Genomic DNA, 16,967 nt, shown 5'->3' on the forward strand with positions numbered 1-16,967 from the left:
GTACCACAGGGATGAGACACTAACATATTTTGACTTTTGAACAATGATGTAATGTTAATTGTAAAAGTAGTAAAGTTAGTATTTCATATATATTGCGCCATATATGCTTATATATATGCTGCGTTATGGATGTAATGCCTCGTTTATTACTTTGTAGAATGGCCAATAATGGTAACGGAAACAAGTCATTAGTCAGTGGCACTGAATCGATGGAAAGAAAAGAGCGGTTACTAGCTTTTTGTAAGCCTTGCAGACCAACATCAACAATGGGATGCCGGAACGGCGAGAAGAGCCGATTACCATAAAACAGTACTAGGATCTGAAACTCACCACATTTACCGGCAGTCCAGGCCCAATGGTAGCAGACGCTTGGGTTAAAGACATGGAAAAGATTTTTCACGCCCTACCCTGTACCAAAAGACAAAAGGTGGCTTTCGCCACTTTCACTTTTAAACATAATGCGCAGGAATGGAGGCTTCTCACTCTGGAGAAAGAAGAAATTATGACTTGGGCAATATTCGTGGAAGTATTTTATGCAAAATACTTCCCAGGAACAAAAGACGTCGGAATGCATACATCTAAAGTAAGGAACCATGACGGTGGCCGAATACGAAAGTAAGTTCACACAACTCGCTCGGTTTGCAACATATATCATCCCCACCGAAGCTAAGCAAGAAAATTCAAAGTAGGATTGGATATTGAAATCAAAGATAGGCTTGAGGTTTTGAAACTACCAACCTATGTAGAAGTAGTAGATCGAGCATATATTGCAGAAAAAGGAATAAAGCTTCTTGTTCTAGGGAACCAAGCCAAAAGAAACGATTATGGGAAAAAGACAACAGAAGATTCGGTGTTGTGCCTCCCAAGAGGGTGAATACGGGCACAACCAGCTCAGGTAATCAAGGTTCTACTAAACCCAGAAGTGGCACCATTCCAACTTGCCTTATGTGTGGAATGGCTCATTGGGGACAATGCCATCAAAATACGGGAGCATGCTTTAAATGCGGTCAAGTTGGCCACTTGCTGAGGGATTGTCCAAAGCTTACCAATCCTACAGCCAGTCCCTCTGGCCTAGTCAGAAAACCCGCAGGACCTGGAGGAGAGAGGAAGGACCAAAAAGGCCAAGGAAGGGCTTTTGCCATAGTACCTGGAAAACCAGAAGTTACTGAAAATGTTGTGTCAGGTATACTTTCTATCTATGGTCATTTAGCTCATGTCCTCATTGACTTTGTGTCAACTCATTCTTTTGTTGCACCACACTTTGCTGCCAAGCTAGCATTAACACTCAAACCCTTAGGATATATATTGTTTGTGTTTTTTCCTTCTGGTAATTCTGCTCTTAGTACTGATGTCTATAAATCTTGTGCTATATCCCTAAAAGGCAAAACCTTATACGTAGACTTGATTCCCCTCCGCATTGAGAACTTTGATGTGATTTTAGGGATGGATTGGCTGGCTACTAACCACGCCTCTATTGATTGTAAAGCCAAAAAGGTCTCCCTCAGGTTACCAAACCAACCTGAGCTTGTCTTTGATGGGACTAGAGTTTCCAACCCTCCATGTATTATATCCTCTATGACAGCCCAACGACTTCTAAGAAAGGGTTGTTGTAGTTATATTTATTATGTGATCGATACACAAAAAGAGGTCCCCACCATTGATGCAATCCCCGTGGTTAGAGAATTCCCGGATGTCTTTCTTGAAGATCTACCTGGTACCCCGGTTGACCGGGAAATCGAATTCACCATTGAAACTCAACCTGGTACGCAACCAGTATCAAAAGTCCCTTACTGCATGTCAATGACAGAATTGAAAGAGCTAAAGACTCAACTCCAGGAACTACTGGACAAAGGCTTCATTCGACCTAGTACCTCACCCTAGGAGCTCCAGTATTGTTCGTGAAGAAAAAGGATGGCACGATGAGGTTATGCATCGATTACCGGGTGTAACAAGCCCGCGGGGGACCTCGCTACAGCTCGGACTCGACTTTCGCAGTCACGGTTCTAAATCTGAACCAAAGAGTCCAAATCCGGCAAATCGTTTTAAGAAAACAGATTTTTGAAAGAAGTGCCAAACATGGACTGCTTTGCCAGATACAGAGTCGCCACCTAAATATTTTATTTTGGGAAATTTAGGAAACCCTGACTCGGTGCCAAAAGGCCACGTGTCCGTCATCACCAAAGTTGCCTCGGCTCGGGAACTTGGGTACGATTGGGAAAAGTCACTTCGTGAGCACCCCCGCTCGCCCGGTCATAGACCGGCCTCTACTAACCATGATATCAATTTTTGAAAACATTGTATGTTCTTATTCCGGTTATTAGCCTAGGTTACTATGTGATGCTTGCAGCATATAAATATAGACTGGGTCGTTCGAATTGGAACAAAACATTTCATGCTTGTTTATTTGAAAATGGTTTGATGGTGCTACCCGTAGGTAGGCTAAGACACGGATTTGCCACCCTCAGGTGGGCTTTTGGAAAAGATGGTTTTGCCACTATCTAGTGGGCTTAAAACAAACATTTGATGAATTGTCCCAATTCAAGTAACCCAACCTTCACCCACAGGCATTCAGGCAGTTATATCATATAAGCACATAGCCTCATGGTAAGCATGCTATCATGGCATTCACTCACATGCATGCAAGGATGCTAAAGCATAAAACTCACCGAGTACTCCAAGCCAAAATAGAAACTATATTAGAAATCATGCATGATCCTAAGTGTACAAAAATGCCTAATGCAACACATGCAAAATGCAACTATAGCAGGCTCGGTTATTCTAAGATGGCATATGGAATGCTATAACTACCATGTATTCAATTTGGAATTGAAAGTACAATGCAGTTAGTATGATGCGCCGAGCCCGATGCATGCAATACAGATGAATGATGCAAACATGCTGTCATACTGTATGCTAATTTAAATATGCCCTAATCTAACCATCATAAGCGGATAAATAAAAGGGAGAAAGACGTGGGGTTGGAAGACATACATCACACTCACGCACACTTATTACAGTTGTGGCCCTCGCGCAGAGGGTCCGAATAAATAATACAGTCCAAATATTACAGTCCCGAATAAAAGAATATTACAGATTTCTAATTAATTAATGAATTGATTAAGAAAGCAAATAAAACTGGCGTGCAAGCCAGGGACTGTCTTGCTTCTGATGGATGATGCATGTCCGGATCATCTTGCGCGGAAATCCACCGGAATGCCCCAATTAGCCTCTGTTTAGCAGTTATCCTCGAAATGCGTGTCGAATCCCGAAAAATTGCTGATTCCTGATTTTGCTGCAACAGAGAGCAGGAAAGGGGCACAGCAATGTATTTGCACAGATATATGCATGTCTCGATCCTCGTGCCACCAATCACGCATACCGAGGCATGATGGCCGAAGAGTCGAAATGCACTGCTCAATATAGGATGAATGCACATGAAACTACAGCTAAAACCTAACTCCATCATGGATAATCCGGAGTGTCGGTGACTGGGGAATTGAGACACATTCCGTCACTCGGAGTACGAAATGTACCTCGTTTCCCGTGCCCGGGTTAACTCCTATTCCGGACATGATGCAATATGCATGATATGCATGAAATGCAACTAATATACAATCCTAACATACATAATGCTATGGAATGATAGGCCTCGAAATACGTGCACTCGGGTACGTAAACCGAGAAAATGACGGAATGTAATGAAAATGAGATGCCTCGAAGTACGTGCACACGGGCACGCAAACCGAGGCGATGACAGATACAATGAAAATGAGATGCCTCGAAGTACGTGCACACGGGCACGCAAACCGAGGCGATGACAGATACAATGAAAATGACATGCCTCGAAGTACGTGCACACGGGCACGCAAACCGAGGCGATGACAGAATGACATGGAAATGACAAATGGGCTTATACCAACATGAGTGAGCCTCAGCCACACTCACATCGGATGCCGTCGGATAAAAAATGGAGTGCCTCGAAATGCGTGCACACGGGCACGCAAACCGAGGTGATGCTAAAATGACATGGAAATGACAAATGGGATTATACCAACATGAGTGAGCCTCAGCCACACTCACATCGGATGCCGTCGGATAAAAAATGGAGTGCCTCGAAATGCGTGCACACGGGCACGCAAACCGAGGCGATGCTAAAATGACATGGAAATGACAAATGGGCTTATACCAACATGAGTGAGCCTCAGCCACACTCACATCGGATGCCGTCGGATAAAAAATGGAGTGCCTCGAAATGCGTGCACACGGGCACGCAAACCGAGGCGATGATGGAATGCGATGAAACATGGCAGAAATGATATGCAAGCATGCTAATGGAAATTCAGCAACAAAATATGGGGAAAACAGTCCCGAAATGAAGCGAAATGATATGAAATGCAAGGAAATGTCCCGAAATGCAACATTAGGCACCCGAAATGGCCTATAGCCATGCTAAATATGCACAACATGGACATGCAATGCAAACACAGAAGCTAGACAGCCCCAAGATAAGCACGTTTCCAGTTATAAACATGGCCAAACAGCAAATATAGGTATGGCAAAAATAGCATACAAGAATAGGGGCCAAGATAGGGGTAATGAAGCAAGTGGTATAAGCTAAACCCAAACTGAAAATTTTCCTTCTACAACACTGAAGATGGACCAAAAATATGAACATTTACAGTATATGGCAGCCTCAAAATCAGTATACAAATATGCTAAAAATGGGATGCAAAACAAGGTCCAAAAGGTGCTATAACATGAAGTATATAAAATAATCACCAAACAGGAAAAAAGTGTGAATGAAACATGAAGTATAGGCCAAAACAAGGCCACTTTCAGTTCGGACCAAGGTCCAAAAACAGAAGCCAAGGGGGCTATCAACTTATGCAAAAATGGGGCCAAATAAGGGATTGAACTACAAGTGATACATGGAGACACCAAACAATGTTGAGCCCTTCTCCAATGTTGAAGAGGGGCTCAAAATAAGCCCTATATCAGTTTACAACATGCTCGAAAATGAATTGCTCATGGGTCAAAAATAGCATGCAAATCTATGACATACAAGATGGTCAATGAAGCAAGTGTATTATGGAGGGCTCAAACAGGGTTGAGCCCTTAATGAGAAGTGAATATGAGCTCAAAATATGGCCCTTTTCAGTTAGGGCCAGAGCTTGAAACAAAAAGCAAGAGGGGCTTAGAAATGGAACAAGATAAAGGGTCAAAAGGGTAAAAGTGTAACTTACCCTTGAAGATTCGAGATTTTGTTGCTTCTTGGGTTGATTTGCAGCTTCTTTAGCCTTCAAGAATCCTCCCTTGCTTCTGGAAATGAGATGGTGGTGGTAGAGCTTGGTGGTGTAGAAGGAATGAAGGTTAAGAAGTTAGGGTTTTTTGGAGAATTGAGAAGGATGACAATGGAGTTTAGGGTTTGTGCTTGGAGAGGAATTTTTCTAACCCTCAAGAAGAAGACCCTCAGCTGGCTATAAGGTCAAGAAAGGGGTGTAAAAGGGGGGTGAATTGGAGAGCATAACTCTCTCCCAAAATATCCCCCGGATACAGAAAATATCTGGGGAATATTGCCCCACAGCTGGAAAGGGTACAGTGAGAAGAACACGGCCGGCCTCTCACTTTGGCTGGAGGTGGCCGGCCGGCCACACCCCCTAGCCGGCCGGCTAGGGGTCAAAAGGGTCAACAAGCTTTTCTGGCCGGCCAGATATTGGGGAGGTAGCCCTATGTGTGTACAACACAACCATGTAATTGAAATTCCAAGAAAGTGGGCCCAAGGGGTTCAACAATGGCTCGGAAAGAGGGGGTCAAAAGGGTCAAGTTGACTTACTGGCCGGCCATGAACTTTTAGGGGCCTCTCAGGTGTGTACATCACAGATATGTGGTTCAAAGTTCAAGAAAAAAGGTCCAAGGGGTTCAACATTAGCCCGGAAGAAAGGGGTCAAAAGGGTCAGGTGACCTTAATGGCCGGCCACCAACTTTTAGTGGCCTCCCAGATGTGTAGATCACAGATATGTGGTTGAAAGTTGGCAACACTACCCCTAAGGTATTCAACATTAGCCCGGAAGTTGCAAAAACGGGCGCCTGGAGGCCCCGGAGGAGAGATAATTGGTTGCTGCAACAATTGCTGGCCTCCCACCCTTCAGTAACCTTCCTTGTGATAAAACAGAGGTACCTGCCAAAAATGAACGAAAACCGTTGCAAAACGAATGTTCCGGGGCCAAAACACGCAGTTCGGGGTCCCGAAAATGGGCTGTTAAGCGCCGAAAATGGTATTCGACCTCGAAGTGGGTTTCTCAGCCCCCAGTGTCCCTCAAAAGGGAGAAAATAAGATGTATGCCAAAAATCAGAGCAATAGGAGATGGTTAAGCGGTCCCGAACCGAGGCACACGGCCTGACGGCTCCGAAAACCAGGAACCGGACTCCGAAATGGGCAAAATGGCCTACGGCCACCAAATGTAGCCTACGGACATTGAGAAATGGTCTACGAGACCTCTCCCTCCCTTCAGGAAAAGAAACAGAGAAAATCGAGTCTGGTTCGCAAACCGAGACAAGGCACAGAAAAGGGTTCGGAAGTCCGGAGGTAGGGCTTACGGCCGCGACTCTGAAACTTCTGAACGAGCACATTATGCAACATCACCAAGCGCTCAATTGGTGACGTCTGAGTCTTAAGGTCGGTCAAAAATGGGGTGTCTACAGTTGCCCCTCTTTGACAGAACTCGGAAGTCACAAGTGACGGGAGTGAATGTCAAAGCCCCGAGACGACCTATTTTTGACAAGGCCGAAGACTCAGACAAACATACAAGATAGACAGAGATGTGCCCGCAGGCATGCCCGCAGGCAGGGGGCAAAATGCAAATGATATGCAAGAAGCCGAAGGTAACCCAATGATTATGCAAATGCAGCAAGCTGTAATGAAGCAAGTATTCGCAAATAGATGCAACAGTTTTAAGCAAGAATGCAAAGCAACAACTACATTTCATGCAGTTAAGAATGCGGAGGATTATTCAATCTCCGCCATGTCTCACACGGAGAAGATACGATACCTGCGCGATTCGTCTGGTCGCGCCAGCCTCAATTGAACCGTACATACAATATCGTGCCTGCAAAAGAGAGAAATTGCAACAAGTACAATATGCTAACAACAAATATTTAACGCGATTCCGAAAGTTTCGACACACGCGGCGTCGGTGAGTGTATGCATCGCAATGCAAGAGTGGAACATGCGCGACAATGCATGCTCAAACACAGAGGTATACAAATAACAAGAAATGTACATGACAATGTGAGTATGCCCATGAGAATGCAAGATATGTGCATGAAAGTACAAAACGAGTATGAATCAGGGTGTTCATTCGTCGTGAAACAACGAGTACGGAAACGCGTGTTTCGGCGAAGGTAACTCGATCACGGCCTCCGATTTGCTTCTTTGAAAGGTTACAACTCATTCAAAAAGGATACACTTTGATTTTGATGAATGATGATGAGACACATGTCAGAACTTGAAACCGAAGTCCCGACGGAGCAATTTTGCGACCGGAAGTGTACTTTTCTTGAACTTTTTCAGGTCCCGGGAACTCCGATCTTCCTCAAAATTTGCAGAGAGCTAGGTGAGCATGTGGGGAGCATGGCCGGCCACTTATCTTCCCAAGGGGGGGGTGTCCAACCGGTTTCCACAAAAGCTAATGGCTGGCCGGCCATTTCTGCAAAAAGCAGATGGCTGGCCAGCTAGAAATAGGGGCCGGCCGGCCATGCCCTTTTCCCGGGGGCATTTTGGTCTTTTTGCCTCCTTTTTGATGCTCTTTCAAACCAAGGCTTGAGGCCTATAAATGGCAGCCGAACCTCACTTCATTTCTTGCCTCTTTCAACACTTTTCTCTCCAGTTTTGAGTTTTACGCGCGTTTTCCAACGCCTCGCGCAAATTGTTTTCGTAATAACACTTAGTTTTAAACACTTTGGAGCGATTAAATTCCGGCTTCGGAGCTTCTCTTTGCATTTTCACCACTTGAGGTAAGTTCATCTTAATATTTAGAATATTTTCTCGGGAGTTGACTTTTGTTGACTTTTTTATTTCCCGAGAGTTGACTTTTGTTGACTTTTTCCAATTTTGCTCATTTTGCTCATTTTTGCTCCCCTTTTGCAGATTCCTGAAAATGGCGGGTACTTCTTCTCATGGTGGAGGTTTTTCAGGTGCCGGTGATGACTTCGATCCCATGACCTTACCCCCGAGGACTCGCCCTTTCATTCCCGGGAGGTACCGTCCGGCAGCGCACGTCCTCCCTCGTGCCGTTTTCCGTCATTTTACCAGTTTTGACGAGAGAGCACCCACGGATCTGCTTCTCAGAGAGCCGGAGCAGCATCTCTCTCACGAGGCCCGAGAGGTATTTACCTCATCTTCTGTATTTTACATTTCGCACCCTCGCCATGCTTAAACATTTAGCTTGTGACATAGTACTTTGCTTACGTCTTGAACATGTAGTTCCCACACTTGAATTTCTGAACACTCGGCTCATTGATTAATTGCGAACACACAGCCCACATTAGCACACATAGCTCAAACACTGATTTGTTGAACACATAGCCCGAATTCGAAAGTGAACACACAGCCCACACTTTAAATTTTCTGAACACGCAGCCCAGATAGATAGTGAACACGCAGCCCACAATAGTTGAAATTTGAACACGCAGCCTAAATTTTAAATTCTCTGAACACGCAGCCCAGGTAGATACTGAACACGCAGCCCACAATTATACTGAAAATTGAACACGCAGCCCAAAATTCAAATTCTCTGAACACGCAGCCCAGGTAGATAGTGAATACGCAGCCCACAATTATACTGAAAGTTGAACACGCAGCCCAAAATTCAAATTCTCTGAACACGCAGCCCAGATAGATAGTGAACACGCAGCCCACAATTAAACTGAAAGTTGAACACGCAGCCCAAAATTCAAATTCTCTGAACACGCAGCCCAGATAGATAGTGAACACGCAGCCCAAAATTCAAATTCTCTGAACACGCAGCCCAGATAGATAGTGAACACGCAGCCCACAATTAAACTGAAAGTTGAACACGCAGCCCAAAATTCAAATTTTCTGAACACGCAGCCCAGATAGATAGTGAACACGCAGCCCACAATTATACTGAAAGTTGAACACGCAGCCCAAAATTCAAATTTTCTGAACACGCAGCCCAGATAGATAGTGAACACGCAGCCCACAATTATACTGAAAGTTGAACACGCAGCCCAAAATTCAAATTTTCTGAACACGCAGCCCAGATAGATAGTGAACACGCAGCCCACAATTATACTGAAAGTTGAACACGCAGCCCAAAATTCAAATTCTCTGAACACGCAGCCCAGATAGATAGTGAACACGCAGCCCACAATTAAACTGAAAGTTGAACACGCAGCCCAAAATTCAAATTTTCTGAACACGCAGCCCAGATAGATAGTGAACACGCAGCCCACAATTATACTGAAAGTTGAACACGCAGCCCAAAATTCAAATTCTCTAAACACGCAGCCCAGATAGATAGTGAACACGCAGCCCACAATTATACTGAAAGTTGAACACGCAGCCCAAAATTCAAATTCTCTGAACACGCAGCCCAGATAGATAGTGAACACGCAGCCCACAATTAAACTGAAAGTTGAACACGCAGCCCAAAATTCAAATTCTCTGAACACGCAGCCCAGATAGATTTCGCATGTAGCTTATTTCACTTGATCGGCACACAGCCCATTTCATTTCATTGGCACACAGCCCATTCATTTCATTGGCACACAGCCCATTCATTTCATTGGCACATAGCCCATTCATTTCATTGGCACACAGCCCATTCATTTCATTGGCACACAGCCCATTCATTCCATTGGCACACAGCCCATTCATTTCATTGGCACACAGCCCATTCATTTCATTGGCACACAGCCCATTCATTTCATTGGCACACAGCCCATTCATTTCATTGGCACACAGCCCATTCATTCCATTGGCACACAGCCCATTCATTTCATTGGCACACAGCCCATTTCATCTCATTATTGACACATGTATTCATTCTGAATGCAGGGTGGTTCCCGCAGTGTGCGAGGGTATGGCTCCACCATGGCACGGGATTGGTATGCTGAGCTGCCGGAGGGCGTCCGGGATTTGATAGATGCGGCAGGGTTCGGGCCCTTTTGCGTCGGGTTGTCACGCTGTCCTGCCAGGAGGACATTGATGGCAGCTTTGGTAGAGAGATGGTGGGACACCACCAATTCCTTTCATTTCTCTACTACCGGGGACATGACCATGACCCCTTTTGACTTTGCTATATTGACCGGCCTTGATGTCGGAGGTTGGCCCATCCCCTATGATGAGGATATGGGCGAGTGGGAGGCTGCCTGGATGTATCTACTGGGGGCTCGCCCACCTGTTGACAGGGTCTCTGGGAGAGTCCGATATACTTGGTTCTCCTCCCATTTCCGGCGGGCTGAGATGGTGCCCGAGACTCCCGATGAGACGGAGCAGTACGCCCGTGGTTTCCTTATGTTCCTCTTCGGGACTACCCTGTTCGCCGACAGAGGGAACACCATTGGGCTATACCTGCTGAGCGCTCTAGTCGACCTATCACAGGTCCAGAGATATGATTGGGGTGGCGCTGGCCTGGCTACCCTTTATTTTTATATGAGCGCGACCTCCCGCGGGCGGGGCGACTTACTTGGAGGCTATTGGAGAGCCTGGGAGGTACTTTCTGTCCCCTTTGATTTACATTTCTGCTCTTCAATACTTGTACATTGCACACACAGCGCACTTTTACATTCTGCATTTTGCTCTCAGCATTTCGTACTTACATTCTGCACTGCTTTTATCAGCTATGGGCTTATGTATACTTCCCATCGTTAGCCCCAGAGCTGGAGGTGGTGGGGATTCCCGTGACCCCATATTCATTGATATTTGAGGGCCCGCACCGGGCGAGGCCTCGAGAGACCCTGGTTCGCCTGCGGCAGTACTTCGACACCGTGCGACATTCAGAGGTACTTCAGAACTTTCAGTTCTTTTCATTTTCATCTTTGACTTGCTCTGTACATTCTCGTTTTCTGATTGGTTTATACATTTATCATCCGCAGATTACTTGGCAGCCTTGGGCACCTCTGGGTGATGATCTCCTACTTCAGTATACCGGAGCGTCAGGCATCTCCCGGTATAGGGTCCTGCTCGAAGGGCCAGTTGGCAGAGTCTGGTTCCTGGGGGAGTATGTTCCCGCGGTACCTCCAGCTAGTATGCGGACTACCGACAGGCTCTCTTTCTCAGAGGTAGTCGGCGCCATGCTGGGCAGCGATGCTTTGCTATATGTTGCGGAGGGGGACTACGCCACCTATCGTCACATATATTTGATGCCTCCTTTGACAGAAGCTCGTATCCCGATGATGAGACCTGCCGGTATGTCATCCTCGGACCAGGCTCAGGCTCGAGCTACAGACATCCCTTCTTCTAGCAGGGCTGGCACATCTAGAGGTGGGAGTAGACCGTTTCCTCCGACTCCGTCGATTCATCCTCATCTCGGATGGCCAGATATGCCTACTGAGTTGATGGCGTGGCAGTATGGAACTAGCTCTCCGATTCCGATTCCACTAGAGCCTCCGATGCCCAGTGATCGATACGCCATTGATCCGGACTCACCGCCGGTATGCTCCACTTTTGTCATTCATCATTCAGATGTTTAGACACTCTTCTATTTACTGATGATTATGAGCTCATTTTTGCAGCCATCGCGAGGGTACATAGAGGAGGTGGTTGGGCTGGTGGCCACACTCGAGGGCATGGTCCTGCGCAGGGAGGCACAGTTGTCCGTCGCAGGCATTCAGGTACCCTTCAGTTTTCTGGTATTTAACATACTTCTGATGACATGCTGATTTCCACTGCATCGATTGACTATTTGTGTAGAGCACATCTGACACACACCCCACTTATACACTGTACTTACATGCACTCACTTCATGTAGCCTCTGCTTGTATCTGCATCTGATGTATATATTTGAACTGATGCATTTGAATTGAACTTTTTGTTTTCAGATGCCTTCATGGTCCTGCCAGCCGCAGACTAGGCCATCCGGGCCTCATTGGGGAGCTGGGCCATCTCGGCCTTCCAGAGGATCTGGGCCATCTAGGCCTTTCCGAGGAGCTCGAGGAGGGCCTGCCCGCAGACGCAGGGCTCATGTTGTGGAGGTGGAGTCTGATGAGGAGGAGGAGGAGGCTACCGACCGTCAGTTCGAGACATCTGTTGAGGAGGGAGGCTCCGGTTTTGGCTCGGGGAACAGAGGCGAGGCTGAGGAGGACCCTGAGGATGACGGCTCCGACTCAGATGATGGTGTGGAGGTCGTCCCGCAAAAGAGGACGAGGCGTGCTTCTTGTTCCCGCTCCCGAGGACTTTGATGTTGTTATTTCCTGCTTTATTTTTCTTTTTGCTAGTAGTTTGTAACACTTTGCACAATGTTAGGCAGTTTTATTTTTTGTAAAACTTGTACCTTTGTTTGTTGTAAAGCATGATGAAATGAAATAGCTTTTGAAAATATGTTTGTATTTTTAGCATCGTATCGCATCAATTTATTTTGCACAAAAATAAAATGGAATGGAAATGCGCATTGTGTAAGCACCAAGTCAGGTAGTGAACCGACGCTACAAACTAAACAACTCAACTTACTAAGATATAACAGGACCTTAGAAAGTTTACAACTCGATAAGCAAAATGCAACAACACCAATAAACCAGACTTAAACAAAGATTGCTTAAACAGAGCGCAATGACTCAAAAACAAGAAACACGTCCGCTCGACAAACAACTCGATAAGCAAAAACAACAACTCGAAAATCAAAACACCTTAACAAAAACAAAGTGTACTTTTGACGATCGGAACGCATCCGAAACGGAGGGAGATGAAGGCCTTTGAGTCTCCCGTTGCCCGGAAATGCTTGGAATTCTCCCTCGAAGGATAAAACAGGGTCAAGGAGATACACTGCAGCATTGCCAGCCATCCCTGGGAGCCGGCCGGCCATTTTTGGAAAAGAGAGATAGCTGGCCGGCCATTTCTGAAAAAGTAAATGGCTGGCCAGCCAGAAAAAGTGGCTGGCCGGCCATTCAGTCCTGCAGCCACCAGATTTTTGACACGTGTCCCCGTGAATAGTGTTTTTCCTTCTATAAAAGCCTCAACTTCGGGAACATTCATTTCAGCTTAGTTTTAGACAAAGATAGAGGCGTTTCTTGCAGAAAATGTCACATCTTGGATTTCTTCTTTAGATGGCTCGGAAAAGCTAAATTTCCGGGGTTTCGGCTTGAATGCACTATTCACGTTGAGCCGTACTCCGCTACAACTTCCTTTTCTCCGTGCCGCGGCAAGGTTCTTGAATCCAGTGACGCATGTTTTTAGCTTTGGCGGCCAAGAAATGTGTCCCACTTTCGAAGATTTTCAGGTTTTGATGGAGTCTGAGTGCTCTGAAGTGATCTTGCCCCAGCTCCGTTTTGGTCACGCCCAGGCCTTAGGGCGGATGTGTGGGCTCACAGCGCGCGACGCTCGATCTCTGATTTGCAGTGGGGAACTGGACATCCTCGGCTTGATCCACTGTTTTTCCGACACTGGTGACCGTAGCAACCATTATTGGCAGGGTTTCCGGCAACACGCCCTCTGCTTATGCCTGTTGTCTCACTTTCTGCTTTCCTCGGGCTCCGGCGGGGCTAGCATTCGCCTGATTGAAGTCGCTCAAGGTTTGAGAGAAGGAAAGAGCTGTATTGCTATGACCTTGGCCGAGACGTTGATGGGCTTAGATGCTTTCCATCGCCGGGAAACAACCAGATTTGCTGGGAGTCCACTACTGTTGCAGGTAATGTTTCCCACCCGACCTCACATATATATTTGCTCACATCACTCGGCCCTCAGGCTCGGTTTTTCTCACAAAACCCTTGTCTCACTTTTCTCTCATCGTACATCTCTCTATTCTTTAATCTCTTATTTTTTTCATCCCTCCCCTAGGTATGGTTAATGGATAAGTTGCAGGTTGTGGACTCTTGCCCGGCTTATTCAGCTCGAGGCTACTTCTTTCGGCAGAGCCTTGTCAATGCTCTTGACGAAAGGTGGTGGTTCGATTGGATGTGCAATTTGTCTGCAGACGGCATTGCTTGGCGTTGTCCTTGGCTCAACCTCCCGGCAATGAGCTATAGTATGTCTCGACAGATTGGGATCCAACTGATTGGTCTAACCCACTGCGTATTCTATTTTCCGTTCCGGTTCCTGCGTCAGTTTGGCCATGATCAGACCTGTCCACCAGAGGGGATTGAGTACCCAGCTGCTTTCCCGGTCCGGGGTGCACAGCTTGCCCGATATGCCACGGCATGGAGGACTAGAGAGCTTCTGGCCCCTGCTTCCACTTTCAGTTGCACCTTGTCCGATGAGTGCGTGGATTGGCTCAATGAGGAGGCACAGGTTGGGCCCAGCTTGGCATCAGATGCTCCGTCCAGCTCTGGGAGGGGACACAGAGATACTTGACTCAACTATGCCCCGAATTTATTGCTTATTTAGCATTTTCAAGTTTTCTTTATAAATGTACTAAAATAAGCAACCTCGATTGTAATGCAAGAGCAGGAGAACTCTATTTTGAAATCAATGAAATTGAAAGTTATGGTACTGAAAATTTTCCGCTTTTGGTCCAAAGATGGTCTAAGTCGTAAAAAGATTGATTTGAACAAAGTCAACTTTTATTAAAACTTTTCAAAACTATTTTCAATGTGGATCAGAATTGGACACGCCGAAAATCTGTCACTGAGATGCACAACCCCAGATCCCCGCAACTGGAAAGTTGCCCCTAGTCTGAAGAACAATGCGGCACTTCATAGCAACGGAAAGTTGCCCCTAGTCTGAGTAACTTTGCATCGTCGCGGCAACGGAAAGTTGCCCCTAGTCTGAACAGCACTGTACCGGAGATCACGATAAATGCTGATGGATAGAGATGACTGAGATGATCAAAATGGACAGAGTTGATCGGGGAAAAATTTATGGCTGAACTTCAAGATGAAGCTGCCTACGTATCCCAAGGATGGGAATCAAGCCTTACGTAGTTCGGGCTTGGGTTCACTCGAGTATTTTCACTCTCCTTTTGCGCTCTAACTTTTGCCAAGGCCGCCCTTTGCGGGTTTTCGACCTTGCGAGCTCAGTTTTTTATATTTTCTACTTTTTTTTGTGCTCTGAATTTTGCCTAGGTCGCCCTTTCGGGTTTTCGGCCTAGCGAGCCCCTCAAGGATAGTATTTCTTCAACTTGTCCATATTGATCGGTTGTGAGAACTCCAAGCCATCTAGATCCATCAGAACCACAGCTCCACCTGACCAGATAGCTTTGATGATGTAAGGACCAGTCCAATTAGGTTTGAACTTGCCCCTTGGGTCATGGATGGGAGCTCGGTTGTCTTTGAGCACCAAATCTCCTTCTTTCAGATTCCTAGACTTAACCTTCTTGTTGAAAGCCCGGGCAATTCTGCGTTGATAGCCTTGGATGTGGTACAGTGCTTTCAGTCTTCTTTCATCAAAGAGCATGAGTTCTTCGAATCTGCTTTGCTGCCAATCTGCCTCGGCTATTTGGCATTCAGCCAATACTCGTAACGACGGAACCTCAATCTCAATGGGTAGAACAGCCTCCATTCCATAGACTAATGAATATGGAGTTGCTCCAGTAGAAGTTCTGATTGAAGTCCTATAGCCCCACAGAGCAAACGGCAGCTTGTCTGACCAATCTCGATAGGTTTCCACCATCTTCTGCAGTATATGCTTGATATTCTTGTTGGCGGCCTCAACCGCTCCGTTAGTCTGTGGCCTGTATGTAGATGACTTATGAAAAGCCACATTGTATTTCTCCAACAAGTCTATCACTTCTTTCTTGAAGTGGGAACCATTATCTGAAATTATTTCGTTTGGCACCCCGTAGCGACAGATGATGTTGTTCCTGATGAACTTTGCGACATGCGACGCCTTCAACACTGCGTATGATTGGGCCTCGACCCACTTTGTAAAATAATCTATCGCTACTAGGATAAACTCATGCCCGTTTGACCCCTTCGGGGTAACAGCTCCGATCACATCAATTCCCCAGACTGAAAAAGGCCATGGCGAAGTCATGTTGTACAGCTTTGACGGCGGGATGTTCATGCGATTTGCATGGATTTGGCATTTGTGGCATCGCCGAACAAAACCAATGCAATCCTCCTCCATGGTTGACCAGTAGTAGCCCTGTCTGAGGATCTTTCTGGCCAGCATTACTCCATTCACGTGTGCACCGCACTCCCCCCCATGGATGGCTTCCATCAGGCGTTTTGACTCTTCAGCTTCTACACAGAGCTTATGCATTCCCAGATGACCCCTTTTGTACAAATTTCCCCCGCAGATAACGAATTGAGCAGCCATTCTTCTGACAGCCCTCTTATCCTTGGCATTTGCCCCTAGTGGATATGTCTCCTTTTCCAAGAAGTTCCAGATGTCGTAGTACCAGGGGTTGCCGTCTTGAACCTCATCTATGGCGGAAATCGACTCGTATGCTGGCGCAAACTTCTGATCAATAATGACTGGACGCATCCGGACTCCGGACGGGATGTCTATCATAGAAGATAGAGTTGCTAATGAATCTGCAAACCTGTTGTTCTCTCTTACGAGGTGGGTGAAATTTAGCTTCTCAAACCGAGGAATTAACAGATCCAAGGTTTGGTGGTAGGTTATCATCCTTTCCTCCTTGACCTTCCAATCTCCTTTTGCTTGAGACACAACAAGGTTTGAGTCCCCAATGACGTCCACTCGTCTTGCCCCTAGTTCCAGGGCTGCTTCCAGGCCAGCAATACATGCCTCATACTCTGCTTCATTGTTGGAAACTTTGAACCGGAGCTTGAATGCTAAAGGGATACGGGAATCATCAGGCGCTATCAGCAACACCCCTATCCCATACCC

At 46.3% G+C, this 16,967-nt stretch overlaps 1 protein-coding gene across 1 annotated transcript; it reads left to right on the forward strand.

Moving 5' to 3' along the window:
- Positions 1-954: 954 nt before the first annotated feature.
- On the forward strand, positions 955-1,881 carry LOC145799394 (uncharacterized). The gene has a single exon (XM_082888962.1). The coding sequence runs from the start codon at positions 955-957 to the stop codon at positions 1,879-1,881; it is 927 nt and encodes a 308-aa protein (XP_082745088.1).
- Positions 1,882-16,967: the final 15,086 nt, after the last annotated feature.

The sequence above is a fragment of the Camellia sinensis genome, chromosome 9, assembly GCF_055761805.1.
Source record: "Camellia sinensis isolate YWXY chromosome 9, ASM5576180v1, whole genome shotgun sequence".
Lineage (NCBI taxonomy): Eukaryota > Viridiplantae > Streptophyta > Magnoliopsida > Ericales > Theaceae > Camellia > Camellia sinensis.

What these genes read in the sequence shown, in the direction of transcription:
- LOC145799394 (XM_082888962.1), top strand. Translation starts at nt 955, where the DNA reads ATGGCTCATTGGGGACAATGCCATCAAAATACGGGAGCATGCTTTAAA.